Raw genomic sequence first — 16,026 nt, 5'->3', positions numbered from 1 at the left:
GGAAATCCTATCTTCGCATTTTCTACCAGTAGTCGGTCGACATCATCTTGTGTTGGTTGTCGTAAAAAACGTGGACCAAAATGTTTGACATAGTTTCTCAAAACATACCGAGATTTTCCTATGCTGTTATTTTGGTCGTACAGATGTACTCATTACATGCATCCGCTGACATACCATAACCTAGAATCCTTAGGGCTGCTCTGACCTTTTGTTCAAGACTATGTCTTCGTGCATTTCGTGCATCAAATTGATAACTGAACTAAGGTTTACCCGACAAAGACCTTTTGATAAGCCTAATAACCAAGTGTCGCGGCATACAGAAGCGAAGTTGAAAATCCTCGTCAGAGTAAATATATCCGTCGCTAAAATAATCACGCATAATTTGTTAATGTCCTTTTCCTCGAAATCTCCACGTATATGTTCTTGTCAATATTGCTCTTAGTTTTGGAGCTCGCGGTACGATCCACGTGTATAATTGTACCATGGCGTTCTTCACTGTTTGAATCTTCGACTATTTGATCCAGCTTTGAATCTTCATCTATTTGATCATGCTGATGCATAAACTATTTTTGTTGTTAGAGAAAGATCATTGTAACTTTCTACGCTTCTTCATTTTCCAAACTAGGATCCATCAAGAGAGAAAAAAATTGATTACACCAACCTAAAACAAGGAATATATTAATGGAAGAAGTTTGATAGAACCAATTTGATGAACTAATGTAGAAATAGAAAATAGATCCAAGTTGTATGAGTTTATTAGTGGATGAAAGAAGATTTATATAGGGTTAGTAGGTATATAACAAATGGACTGACAGGTTGACATACAACCATTTCATCGAAGAAGGAGATGACCGGTTCTGATTGAACCGAGGCACGGTTCACCGAGTCTCAGCTCAACATGGGACGATCGTCCCTACAGAAGCCGCTCCGCTCAAACTCCACCGACATTCTATTTTACCAATGTGAGAAAATGAATTTGCCCATCCATGTGGATCATCAAATGAGCAGATACGATGAGTCCCATTGGACTTGCTCTAATAACCCAAAAGAGCAAAAGAGACCCATTACTTTGAAAGATCGTGAAAATGAGGGGTATTCTAGAACCCCTCCTACTTATATCTATGACCAGATCACAAGAACCTCCTCAACTGATGTTAACCACACGGGATGACCTTAAATTTTATCACAGAATATCACCAAGCAATGCTAATTGCATAGAGGAGATATTAAATCAGGTGCAGTTACATTGTCATCTTCTCACGCTAGGATTTTGTGGAAAATATTGTGAATAACTGATTTCCCTGAGGAAACTAGCGTAAATGTAAGTATAAAATGTTCCATGGTGTACCAACTGAAGTGAAGGGCAGGGTATATCCCTATATGAACTAAATATGTAACATAAGAGTCTGAAACATCAATCTCCGAACATAGATAAAACATCAGTCATCATTTCAAGCTCAAAGTTCCAAAATAGATATAACATCAATCATCATTCTAAGCTCCAAGTTCCATATTTGTAACTTCTACACAGAAAGTATGAACCACCATTGAGTTACAGACAGCAGCTTCTATATGGTTTACATACTCTGCAGTAACAAGGGATGACATATATAATTGGACAACAGAAGGTTGAAAAAGTGCAAAGTCAAACAAGATGAGGTAACAAAAAAGTAACTGCATTATGTGACTAAAAACAAGATGAGGTAACAAAAAAGTAACTGCATTATGCGACTAAAAACAGCCGAAACATTTTTCAGAGCACACTCATATTTTACAATCCTATGGCACAGAGCTACTGTAATTATGGCTGGAATCACAACAAAACAGTCATAAATCCTGACAAGATGCCACCCTCAATATGATTTACAAAGTCATGCATAACCCCAACAGTATATATAGAGTTATATAGGGGTCATACATAAGACTTCTGAGAATCTTTTCATCATAATGTTCAATTCAGAAGATGAAATAAAAGAGAGTAAATATCAGATTGCCATGATATAATTCGACAAGTGATCTGAAGTAACAACACCCTGATGGGAGCAAAGGGCTTACCTTCCCATGTCTTCATTGTCCTATGAACTTAGTGTTCTCCTTGGATTTTGCAGAATTCGTGGCATTCCTTCAAACAAATCTAAAAGATAATTCTCTAAATCCTCCGGAGTGTATTTTATGTACTTCCCGGAATGACGCCCGCGCTCAAGATGGCCCCTAAATCTCCCCATAAATGAACGGTATGCTGGAAGAACTTTCTCCGAGATAGATAACCGTAGCTCTTCACGAAGTTGAGGATCTGTGACCTTCCAAGCTGATTGATTCCTATAAATATCTTCAAAACATAAATTAAAATTCTTAAACCGTTCCTTAAGAACGACTTTTGATACACTGCTTGAGCTCCCACCACCACCGATTCCTTCATCCTTCATAAAAGACAAGGCCTTGCTCCAAGAAGCTCTCAGATAACTTGTTGCATATTGACGTACTTGACCTCGGCGTTTGCGAACCCAGGGATCACCCAAAAGCTTCCCGAGCTCGGAATCTTTAACTTTCTGAACAATGTAAAGGATGTTATTCATCAAAAATATATATTGTATCCCACCTTCCTCGTAGAACTTTGATTTCTCTTGAAGATTCGACTCAAGAGATGAGATCAACGACAGCAAACAATGGCCCATTGGAGACAAGTCATCCGTCTTCAAAGAATTATTACTTCCCGAATGATCCGAATCTTCTGTGCCACTTTTTAAGAGCATATTCAGTGAATCACTATAATCAACAAGTAACTTCAAGTAATTCATCACATAACGTGTCAGCGGATGGATTTCACCACCATGGGTTGCCTTCCTAGACGTCTCACCCCGAACAGCATTCTCAAATTCAGCTAGTGTTCCTCTTGCTGACTCACCAAGTCCATCCAGAATTCCTCGTGCTTCATTGCACAAAAATTCACCAGAATCATTAGGAAATAATGCTTGCAAACCCGGCATCACATCAGCCAGCGCATCATACATGTCAAGTATACGAAAGAGCTTCTCTGATGCACGCCGTCCAATTATAATCGCCTCACCGAAATTCAACAACTGCATCACACATCCCTTTGTGGTCTCAGTAAAGCAAACCTCAGTGATTAATTCTGACCCACCGCAAATTTCAACAATAAGCTGTTTCTCACTAGGCAAAAGAACACTAATCACATTTTTCACAGCATGTGTCCACTTCTTCATTTTCTCATCTAATGACCTCCACTCAATCTTCTGCACTTCTTCAATACTTAACTTCTCAATACCAAGAATCGATAAACATTCATCTAAAACATCACGGCGAACACTACTATAAACCTGACACCACTCTTTCTCATACCCAGACCTAATCATCCTTTCCGCAATCTCCCTCAGATCACAAACAGCATTCGGATTAATCAAATCAAGATAACCATCCCCATATTCTACTTCTTCTTCCTCACCCTCCTCCTCATCGTCATCCACTCCCTCCTTCTCCTCACAATACCCCTCCTGTCCATCCTCAACAGACGTCGTCTCAGAACCCTGATTCTCCCCTTCATTTGAAGCAAAAGAAACAGAAACCCTCCTAGAAAACGACACACTACTCAACCTATCCCCATCCAGTGGAACAGTATTCCTAGCCAAAACATGCCTAAATTCATCTTCCAACCTCGCCATCGCTTGCTGCAACAAACTCTCAGCACGATCTTTCAATTCACTGTCACATGGAGTCAAATCTTCTTCCGTTAACCTAATCACATCATCTACCGCTCTTAAATACTCACTCGCTTCGTCATGTGAATCTTCCCATCTTAAACAGTTTCTCTGCCTCGTATTCATATTCATTTCTTCCCATTTTAATATCACTTTCTCGGAGATTTCAAGCTGCTCTTCAATTTCACTCTTGTGATTGCTATTATCAGCGAATACATTGGAAAATCGATCATCGAATTTGGACAATATGAATATCATGTCTTGGGTTATATTCTCTGTCGTTCCTAAGTTTTTCAAGATCGTTTGTGCTACTGCTACTAATTTCTCATCTCCTTCCTCAGTTTTCGTCGCCATGGCAAAATTAGGTTCAATAAAATTACAAATCAATCAAAGAAAATTCAGATCCAAGAGGAAAATTGAGATGTTTACCTTGAGATTTGGGGATTAGGGTTTTCGAGAATTGAATCGATGATCTATGAGCATTTTCCTTTTCTTTTCTCTCTCTGGAAATGGACTTACTGTTGAAGAAAATATTGGGCCGTCCTTTTTGGGAATGTTATTTCTATTTAATAAGGAAATAAACGTTTATTTTCGGTGAGAGGGATTACCGGGTGTGAAGCGTGAATAGCATTTATGGATACGGCGGTTTGCCTTTTTGTCTGTTGGATTTGTGGAGTTATGAGAAGGAGTGAAGGACCCGCTGAGCATTGAGACACGTCACTCATGTGACTGTAAAATGAAAGAAGTTCTTTGTCTTTTTGTTGAGCACGTGCAGCAAGGAGAACAACAGAAGACATTTGGTCCTGGTTAAGCGAAGTGCGCATGATAAAGAATTTTTTTTTTAACATGTGAACTCCGTGTAATCTACAGGAATGCACCCTCACTCCTTTAAAAAGTGTGCACCTGTCAAGAGATGAATGTCGTTAAACAATTCTCTCAGAAGATTTTATTGATTCATTTATTCTTTGATTTTCATTACAGACACAGAAGAAAAAGAGAGACATATTTAAAGACTATGATTGGTCTGCACATTGACCAACAATTACACCTTCCAGTTACATAACACACACTAAAATCACACACTTGAACCTATTTTCTAACACCCCCGCAAGTCCAGTGTCGAAGGAGGAAAAGAGACACTGAGCTTGGAATGAAGACAAGAGAACCGAGTAGTAGAAAGGCCCTTCGTAAAGATATCTGCTAGCTGGTCTTTAGTGGAGATAAACCTGACTTCAAGAGATTTAGATGCCACCAGTTCATGTACATAATGAAATGCAATCTCAATGTGTTTCATACGTTGATGAAAAATGGGGTTGGCAGTGAGATAAGTAGCTCCCATGTTGTCACACCAGAGAACAAGAGGTCTAGGTGATGAAAACTGAAGTTCTGAGAGAAGAGGTTGCACCCAAATAATCTCAGAGGTAGCATCAGCTAGTGCACGGTATTCATCCTCAATACTTGAACGAGACACACTTTTCTGCTTCCTTGAACACCAAGAAATTAGGTTAGGGCCCATAAAAATTGCCATACCACTGGTAGAGCGCCTGTCAGCAATATCTCCATCCCAATCTGCATCTGAAAAGGATTGAAGTTGCAGTGAACTAGATTGCTTGAACTGAAGACCATATGATAATGTCCCTTTCAAGTATCTCAATATTCTCTTTACTGCTATCAAATGAGATTCAGTAGGAGATCGCATGAATTGACAGGCTTTGTTAACTGCAAAGGCCATATCTGGTCTAGTGATGGTGACATACTGTAAAGCACCAACAACACTCTTGAATAAAACTGGATCATCAAATACTGGAGAAGGATCAGTAGACTGAGTTGTTGTAAGTGGAGCAGAAAATGGATGTGCAAAGGACATCTTTGTCTTATGTAGCACATTAGAGATGTATTGTTTTTGGGACAAAAGGATGCCTTCACTGTTCTTCGAGAGGCTTGAATACCCAGGAAGAAATGCAATTCTCCCAAGTCTTTAATTGCAAATTCTCTGCCCAAATCTACTAGTAGTTGATCAACTTCCACGGGAGAGCTTCCAATCACCAAAATATCATCAACATAGATAAGCACATAGATTGTTGAAGAAGAAGTAACTTTGAAGAACAAAGAAGTATCTGTTTTTGAAGACTGAAAATCACGGTGAACTAAAAATTGACTAAGTCTTGCAAAACAGGCTCTGGGAGCCTTTTTAACCCATACAAAGACTTCTGCAACTTGCAAACATGATTGGGTATAAGTTTGTCAGTATATATATCCAGGGGGTTGAACCATGAAAACATCTTCTGACAAATGACCATGCAGAAATGCATTCTTGACATCAAGTTTCCTAATCTGCCATCCCTTGTAAAGAGAGATAGAAAATATCATCCTTACAGTAGTAGGTTTGACAGCAGGATTGAATGTGTCTTGGTAATCAATTCCTTCTACCTGATTATAGCCCTTTGCCACTAACCTAGCCTTGTACCTTTCAATTGTACCATCAGCATGCCTCTTTGATTCTAAAAATCCATTTACATCCAATCACATTGTCACCTGAACCAGCTAACACCAACTTCCAAGTACCATTTTGCAATAGTGCATTGATCTCTTCATCCATTGCAGCTCTCCACCTTGGATCTTTACAAGCCTCAGAATAACAAGTAGGAACTATAATATCCTCACATATTGTTTGAACTTCAGAATTAAAAATATTGGGTTTTAAAATACCTTTCTTGCCTCTAGTAGTCATTGAGTGCTCATTAGTAATAGGTACTAAAGTAGGATCAGAGATTGGTGAAGAAGGAGAAGCATCACACTTGTCAGAGAGAGAGATATCTACCTCATTAGTAATAGGTACTGAGTAAAACTAGAGATTGGTGAAGAAGGAGAAGCATCACACTTGTCAGAGAGAGAGATATCTACCTCATTAGAGATTGCAACAGAAGTAACAACAGAGTGCATAATTCTCATTGTAGGTGAAGAAATATTGTCAGAAGCAAGAGAGTGAAATAATCGGGTAAATGGAAATTATGACTCTGCAAATCTTACATCTCTGGAGATAATAATTCTGTTGGTGAGAGGATTAAGACATCTATAACCTTTTTGCATGTGATTGTATCCCAGAAAAATGCATTGGACTGACCCTGGTTCTAATTTATGATGATTAAAAGGTCTGAGGCAAGGATAGCATGCACAACCAAATGTGTGTAGGAATTGATAGTCAGGTTTGATGTGAAATGGACTTTCTAAAGGTAATATGTGATGTAATTATGATGTTGGCAGTCTCTTGATCAAAAAATTGGCAGTTTCAAAAGCATAGCTCCGGTAAGAGATGGGAAGAGCAACATGTGAAAGTAGAGTTAAGCCAGTCTCCACTATATGTCTATGTTTTCTCTCAGCTTTCCCATTCTGAGCATGTGCATGGGGGAATGAGACTCTATGACCTATGCCACAATTATCCAGATATGTAGATACATTTCTATATTCACCTCCCTAGTCAGATTGAACAAGTTTGATCTTTCTACTCAAAATATTTTCAACATATGTTTTGAATTTGATAAAAGTAGGAAGAACTTCTGACTTGTAAGCTAAGGGATAAGGATAAAGTAAAGTATGACATTTAGCAATTTCACATGCAGAACATACTTTAGTAGATAAATGTTTGTAAATGACTTCATCAACTGAAGATAAAACATGTTTCAAAGTTTTATAGGCATGATGGTCTAACTTGTTGTGCCAGCTAGCTGAAGTTGTTGTAGAGAGAGCCTGTTTGAGTTGATTTGCATTGAATTCCAAATTATATAAGCCATCTTTAACAGGACCACTGAGGTTAACTCTATGAGTAACCAAATCCTTCACATAGAATATAGCAGGATGAAATTCAAAGAAGCGGTTATTCTCCTTTGCAAATTGATGCACAAAAATAAGGTTTCTAGTAATAGATGGCAGGCGCATGAAGCACATTGGAAAGAGTAAATTGCACATCATTATGCTGTAAAGTAGAAGAGACAACATGAGTAATATGCAAACCTGAGCCATTGCCAACTTTTACTTGATCATGTCCTTGGTACTCAGAATTAAGATTCAGATTAGAAAGATCTGAGGTAATGTGATGAGTAGCTCCTGAGTCAGGTACCCAAGAAGAATTAAAGATGCAGTGTTGTCATTGTAAACAACAAATGCCTCAGGTTTTGGACACCATAAATCTTCAGAATCTTCTCCACAGTACTCATAGCTAGTTTTATAAGCCTAGACCATTGAGTTCTCACTATATATGTACCTACAGTCATATGCTAGAAGGCCATCTTTCTTACAAATCTGACAAGGCTCGGAATAATTGTACTTGACTTGTGATGTTGGAGGAAAGAAATTTTGATGAGATCTTCCTTTAGAATCAAACCTGTTGGATCTACCTCCATTGTCAAATTGACCACCTCTATAACCACTTTTATAACCACCACCAGATCGATTTCCACGATATCCATTAGATCGATTAAAAGAACCTATATAAGAATTATTACATGGAACTGAATTAGAAGGTGGATAATGTGTAGGATTTGAATAGTTTTGGTAATAAGAAGTAGGTGAATGTGTATAATTTGAGTATTGAAAAGGAGAGGTACCCAAATATACCTCAAGCTAAAACTTTTCCTACCTATAAGTCCTTTCTCCGAAAGTGATTGTCTATGGACTAAGTCGAGACAATGCAACTAATCGGTTCACACTTCGTGTGATCGTCTATGGATACGAGATCGAGACAATACAACAACAAAGTATGTTTACTTGATAAAAAGGTTCGGACTTAACCAAACACAATAGGATTGCTTATCAAGTAAACAGGAATTAACGTTTGTGTAATTTACTTTAATTATAATAAAACAATTATAATGCGGAAATATAAAGTAAATGACACAGCAAGATTTTGTTAACGAGGAAACCGCAAATGCAGAAAAACCCCGGGACCTTTTCCAGAATTGAATACTCTCAGGATTAAGCCGCTACACAAAATTAAACCAACTTCTTATAGTTGACACCAAGCAACTAAATCTATAGTTCACCTAGTTCCGTCTGTATTCCCCCGCCTCCAACTTATGAATAAGTCAAGTACTTGGAACAATTCCTTTGGTTCGTATTCCAAACAGTAAAGGAACAACAAATCTGTTTGGTATCAACTCTATTCAACCAAGTGATGCGAGTCGTGCAAAAGCGGGGGTCTAAAAACCTCACCCAATATTTCTATTAGCAATCTGTATGGACAAACTCCAATATACTTTTATGAGAATCAACTAGACAGTTAGACTCAATCAATAGAAAAGTATATCAAAGAGTTTTATATCTTTATCTCTTGATTTAATTCTTACTCAAGCAAATCTGCGAGTCTTGATTAAATACAAGAGATATAAACTTGGATGGTACCAAAGACCAATATCCACGGATCAATCAATTTCTAATCAAAAACCAAAGGTTGGATTTCACAATTGATCGATACAACGCACAACCTGTGACATTTCAATTATATAACAAAATATAATGTGGAATAGAAATAACACAGACACCAGAAATTTTGTTCACGAGGAAACCGCAGATGCAGAAAAACCCCGGGACCTAGTCCGGATTGGACACCACACTGTATTAAGCCGCTACATACACTAGCCTAATACAAACTAACTTCTGTATGGACTGTAGTTGAACCCTAATCAATCTCACATTGATTCAAGGTACGATTGCGTTCCTTACGTCTCTGATCCCAGCAGGATACTACACACTTGATTCCCTTAGCTGATCTCACCCACAACTAAGAATTGCTATGACCCAAAGTCGGATACTTGATAGACAAAGATGTCTTACACAGAAAAGTCTATATAATTGAATAAATCTGTCTCCCACAGAAATACCCAAGAGTTTTTGTTCCGTCTTTTGATAAATCAAGGTGAACATGAACTAATTGATAAACCGGTCTTATATTCCCGAAGAACAGCCTAGTATTATCAATCACCTCACAATAATCTAAATTGTATGGTAGCGAAACTAGATATTGTGGAATCATAAACGATGAGACGAAGATGTTTGTGATTTCTTTTTATCTTGCCCTATCGGAGATATAATCTCAAGCCAATTATTCAATTGAAATCGTACGATAGAAAATGGCAAGATCAGATCGCTCAACTACAAGAAAAGTAGTTTCGTCTGGCTTCACAATCCCAATGAATTCTTTTAATCGTTAACCTACAGGGTCTCGAGAAGAAACCTAAGGTTAAAGTAGAATCGACTCTAGCAAACCAACTAGTATCACACATGAGGTGTGGGGATTAGTTTTTCCAGATGCTAGATGTCTCCTTTATATAGTTTTCAAATCAGGGTTTGCAATCTAAGTTACCTTGGTAACAAAGCATTCAATATTCACCGTTAGATGAAAAACCTGATTCAACCAAGCTAATATCTTTCAACCGTTAGATCGAAACTTAGCTTGTCACACACACAAATGAAATGCACTCATTTAGGTTTGAGTAACCGTACCTAAACATGTACACTTAGTTGGTTCACAAATAGTTAACCAATGGTTAGCCATATGAGCACCTTCGTATTAACCGTATTCATCTTTCTCATAACTAGTTCAAATGACTCATAAGAACTAGTTGAAGAGTTATTCAATTGCTTAGGTCTTTATTCATAGAAAAAATTGGAAAAAAATCGGTTTGATCCACTTGAATCAATTCATGAACAATAGCGACGGTTTGAGATATCACCAGCTTGAGTACGCATACGGGTATGCGTACCTTAGCTACCGGATTTGAGTTTATAAACTTCCGTGGGTACGCGTGCCTAAGGTGACTGGTTTACTAGTTTGCAAACTTACAAACTCCAGCAGAAATTTTCTGATCGAAAACTTCCGTGGGTACGCGTGCCTAAGGTGACTGGTTTACTAGTTTGCAAACTTACAAACTCCAGCAGAAATTTTCGGTATGAAAACTTCCACGGGTACGCGTACTCAACCTGTCTCCTTCACTAATACCGCATGCACACATATGCACACACTTGGCTTTCAGTACATGGATTTATACACTAATGTGCGAATACACTATAGATGCTTATATCTATAGATGGTAATCTCAACTCTACATTTCAATCATTGAAACATTCTTCTATAATGTTATAACAATCTTTATTCACGACTATCGTCATCAAAGTTATTTTCAAGATTGAAACGTCATCATGAATTTCATCACGGGTAAAGATGAAAATGGTTAAAGGGAAAGCTTACCAATACATATTTCGAGAAAAAGATAGGCGAGTAAACTCGGCTCGAAATAGTAAATGTGTATGTATGAAAACTATCATACTTAAACAACTTTGTCTCAAGAGTAGGAGATAGAATAGACTTTTGATTGATAGATAAGTTCAAGTCTCCACATACCTTTTAGTCGGATGAAGTTCCACCGGTTCCTCGAGTAGTTCTTCGTCTTCAAAAGATGATCTCCATGGAGTCTGGAGATTCAACTACACTTGACTATCCTAGACCGAGACTTAGTCATAAGTAAACTAGAAATCAATACATATAGTTTTGATCACTAATATTGACAAACATGCTTGAGATAGCAACGCATGCGAGTTCGACCGAGCAATTCTCTAACAAGTCGGACAAAGGCTCTTCTGTTTATCTTAACATAAACTCCTTCATCAGGTTCTTAGATCTATTTTATTCTCAATTACCGAAGTAATTATTAAGATTTTGCAATCAATACTTTTAATCACAAAGAATTGTATTGATGCCATCTACACAACTAATCAATCCAATCTACCACAAGGATAAACCGATTATAGTTGGATCCTCTTATACTGAAACAAGTATTGTGTACACCAAAGATTATGAACCCCAAATCAGAAATATTTAATATCTTCTTTGTCTTCAAATCTTCTTAGATCTTCAATAAACACCTGCACACAACAACTTGAATCTCTTGTGATCAATCACGCACATAACGTAGTTTGTTAACAATGGATTATCACAAGACGTCTTTAGATCTATAAACAGTCTAAATATCCCTGTCGAAACTTCGATCTAGTTTGAGTGAATCTTATATAAGAAGAGAAGATTCTCAAACATAAACAAACTAGGTGCAATCAAAGTTCAACCACCATTAGTCAATTAAATCAATCGAAAACAAAAGATAAACCGCAATTATCTAGTTTCCCACCAACAGTACTAATAGAGCTTCTCAATCCCAAAGAATATTTTAAACTGAGCATCCGTAAGAGATTTCGCCTAATTAGGTTACTCTCCTCTCCGAATAGGCGGCTTCACCAGTAACAACACAGCCGAGGAAGTTTGCTGTCACGAAGGATTAGTTTGCTAGAAATCCAAACTTCAAGTATTTATAGACAAGGAAGTTTGGACACCAAGGAATTTCCAAAACCGAAAATATTCTCAAGATATGAAATACATTCCAAATTCGGTTTCCATATTTCCTAGAAATGCTCTGTCCAAAATAATGACCGAAAATCTCTTTGGAAAATCTCAACTAGTAAATGCACATTATTAATTCTCATTTTCCTAAAATAAAATTAACAACCTTAATTAAAAGTCTTAACTTATTTATATTTCGATCTTGGGATTTTCTTCATTTAGCTATTAAGGAATAACTTCGAACAATAAAAGATAAACATTACTGTACATGTTCAAAGTATGTCGACATCCTTATTTTCTAAGTCCTCCTTCATACTTATAACCTTGAAACCGATTTGCACACTTCCAAACAAGTTTAGAATTGGTTCATCTGACTTACAAGAACTATGTGATTGATCAAGAACACTCAATCACAAATCATGGGTTTAACGGTTCTACCAAAACAAGTTTCGGTTCTACCAAAACAAGTTTCGGTTCTACCTCCATGTGAGTATTGTGCATAGTCACACTAGCTTTCCAAAATTCGATTGACTAGTTACTAGGATCGGTTCCCCACATATATATGGTATCTAACTCATATGTGTTGCACATGTCCATATGATCGGTTCCCCTTTGCCTAAAAACGTGTTGCACATGTCCATAGGATCGGTTCCCCTTTCTACTACAAACTTGTTGCACCTCATACAAGGATCGATTCCCCTTTGTGATGTGTTGAACCTCTTCATAGGATCGGTTCCCCTTTACCCAGATTCGGTCCAACAAATCACAAACTCGATCATACCATCTCATTTGATTACTTAAGATCGGTTTCACTAATAAAAGTCATACCAATACATAAGTCAGGCCTTTGTGAATAGTTTTACCATGAACACAAACAAGTCGTGAGCGGTTATACTAAATCACACATATTGGATGTTCACAAGATATGAAATGAATAACAATCCCAATAACGCCTGGCGATTTCCTTTTCGATTCATAAACAAGTTTATGAACTTACTTCCTTAAAACACATGTAAAAACATTGTTTCCTAGGATGAAATCCTCACCTCATACCCATATATAATCACAATAGCATTTAAACAATTATGTAGATGTCTTATCTACAAAGTTTAATGGTTAAGCAATAAACTTCATATTGTATTCCTTAATACTATGTATATCTAGAGTGTTCATGCTTCGCAGTTTCGTTTTCAATATGCACGACTTGAAAGATACGTTAGGGAATGAAACAGTTCAAGTCAAATATCACTAACCTCAAGCGGAAGGATGATGTTGTCGTTGTAGCTTCTTACTTCTTCACTTCTTCAAGTCTTCGCAATACTTTTAATGTCTCATATCCTAATACTTTCAAGCTAACCTATACGAAGTTGAATCTAGTACATAATCAAGCGACTCTTAAAATGAGTTTTGATTCACTAAAACATGACAACCAAACTTGACATACCAACGCTTGGTGGGTTCAACCGATCTATGCTCTAACAATCTCCCCCTTTGTCAATTTTAGTGACAAAACTCTTACAATCATATGGATAAACAAATTACAAGAATTCATTACACATACGCTTGATTCCCTAATTCAATAGCACAATAACCTGCATTCATTCAATCCTTAAATGCCGTTGTTGACATTATAATAACAAAGATAATACTCCCCCTAAAGGTGAGATAGGTAGATTTTATCAATCCACGCATCTTTGTTATACCAATTGTTGATACATGAAAAATAATTCTCCTTAACCAGGTTAGGGTGCCCCAAAGAGGGGAAAGGCCACACATGGAACATGGGGACTAAGGCACAAGTCCACCGAAGAAGTATCCATGAGGTGGAAGAGACAATGAAGGAATTAACAAGGAAGGAGAAGGTTATATTAGAAAAGGGATGGCATTAGTAGTACTTAAGGAGGTTTAGGACACATGGAAAGATGTCATAAAAAGAAGGGGCTTTTGGAAAGTCTATATAAGAAAAGACAAGGTACAATGGAAAGACAACTCTCTATCATACTATTCTAAGAAAAGTGAGGTCATCTTGGTACACTAGGACGGGTAGAACCTGACGAGAATTCCGGTATTAACATTTGGCGACCACACCCGGAGGCTCGTGCTTAGTCTATCATGATGCAGCTGAGTGGTACTAGCCCAAACACGACTAGCGGTCAGTTGAATAATACGACCCCTAACCTAGAAGGGGAGCGGATAGGTATAGTGACGGACCCAATCTTACAAGCGAGAATACCTGAAGCGACACAAGAGAAGGATAAACAACTAGAGGGAGGAAGAACGTCACTCGCGCAACCTACTTTGAAGGAAATGCAGAAAGAGTTGGAGGAACACATCCACAGGGAAAGAGAGTTGAGAAGGTTGCTGAAAGAATATAGCAACGAGCAAAGCTCCAAGGAATCCCTAGAGAACGCCGAGGATAAATGAGAGGATCACGATATGATGACGCAGGAAGCGGTGGCCAAATTTTTCGAAACGAACTACAAAGTGGTAAAACAGAAAATTATGATTTTATGGAAATCCCGTACACCCCTGAGGTCGTGGACTATCAATATCCAGAAGATTATACTTCACCAAATTTCAAAGTGTACGATGGACAAGGGAACACGCGAGAACATCTTTGCCGATTCATCGCTTCTATGAACGATCGAGCCTCTGATGGGAAATTATGCCTAAGAGAGTTCCCGAAGTCGTTGAATGAGACGACCTTCTCTTGGTATGATAACCTAAAGCCTGGAATAATCATCTCATGGAAGGACCTATCCACACACTTCCTCAAAAAGTTTTACTCCGCAAAAAGGAAAGTCACGACCATCTACTTGAGTAAATGTAACCAGCGGTTAGGGGAATACATATGGAAGTACATCACTCGGTTTCGTCATTTCGCGTTGGATTGCCATGAGGACGTTAAAGAAGATGTACTAGTGGAGATCTGCGTACGCGGAATGATACCATGTTACAAGAAAATCCTAGTGAACTTCTGATTCCCAACCTTCGTCGAGTTGGAAGAAGCGGCAGCAAGAATCGTCGACTGTGTTGAAGAGAGCAACTCGGATTATGTCTGGCGCAATGCAATCAACAATATCTCAACAACACCAAAGAACACCCGCGCAAACAACAACCAAGAAGGATGGGGCGCGCAAACAAATTAGTCTTACAGGGATCAACCGCTTCCTCTCCATTGCCTTGTAGTAAAGAGCAGATCATCGGGCTCCTAGAACAGTGGGCAGCGAACAAAGAAATTCAGTTTCCTCCAACAAGGGCGGACCCCAACGATATCGAAGAGCAACGCCATAAGAACTGGAAGTGGGCGAAATCGAAATGGGAGATTCCGAGGGAGGAAAAGCAACTCAAAATCAGGTAATAATGCTTTCTCATGACCCCAGCGGAGACGAATGGAAACTGTGGGAGGAAAAGGATGAAAAAGCATGCGAGATCGCCATGGAGGGCCGCGCGTTTTCAAATACAGACGGCGTTGCCACCAAATTCACGGGCACGGTGTTGGCTCAACATTTCTTCGAATCGCTAGGTTTTAGCGAAGATCAAAGCAGGGAAGCGGCCAAATCTATAACAACGATTGCGACGGGAAAGCCCTACGATTCCCTCCCTAAAGAAGCTATCGTATTCACGAACGAGGATATTTGCTACCCGGGAGAGCACCTCCGACCCCTGTATCTGACCGCGTATATCAATAAGATCCCTTTGAAGAGGGCCTTCGTATATGAGGGCGCATCCTTAAATTTAATATCTACATACACGCTAGAATTTCTCGGAGTACAAAAGTCGACAATCAAAATATGAACTACAACGGTGAAAGGATTTGGAGGACATACTCAGACGGCCATCGAGATCGTCCATTTGGTTATGAAGATTGGTCCCATTTGTGGGCTTACCCCTTTCTATGTACTAGAAGACGACACGACGTTC

The 16,026-nt window shown here is 38.4% G+C and overlaps 1 protein-coding gene across 1 annotated transcript; it reads right to left on the bottom strand.

Moving 5' to 3' along the window:
• Positions 1 to 1,699: 1,699 nt before the first annotated feature.
• LOC113302880 (exocyst complex component EXO70B1-like) lies at positions 1,700 to 4,249 on the bottom strand. Its single transcript, XM_026551838.1, has one exon. It carries the CDS (start codon positions 4,068 to 4,070, stop codon positions 2,076 to 2,078), a length of 1,995 nt encoding a protein of 664 aa, XP_026407623.1. The 5' UTR covers positions 4,071 to 4,249; the 3' UTR covers positions 1,700 to 2,075.
• Positions 4,250 to 16,026: the final 11,777 nt, after the last annotated feature.

This window comes from Papaver somniferum, chromosome 8 (genome assembly GCF_003573695.1).
Source record: "Papaver somniferum cultivar HN1 chromosome 8, ASM357369v1, whole genome shotgun sequence".
Classification (NCBI taxonomy): Eukaryota; Viridiplantae; Streptophyta; class Magnoliopsida; order Ranunculales; family Papaveraceae; genus Papaver; species Papaver somniferum.
Note: the sequence above shows the minus strand (reverse complement) of the source record. Positions and strands in the feature narration are given on the sequence as shown.

Excerpts from the sequence above, each read along its gene's own strand:
- LOC113302880 (XM_026551838.1), bottom strand. The coding sequence starts at position 4,070 with ATGGCGACGAAAACTGAGGAAGGAGATGAGAAATTAGTAGCAGTAGCA.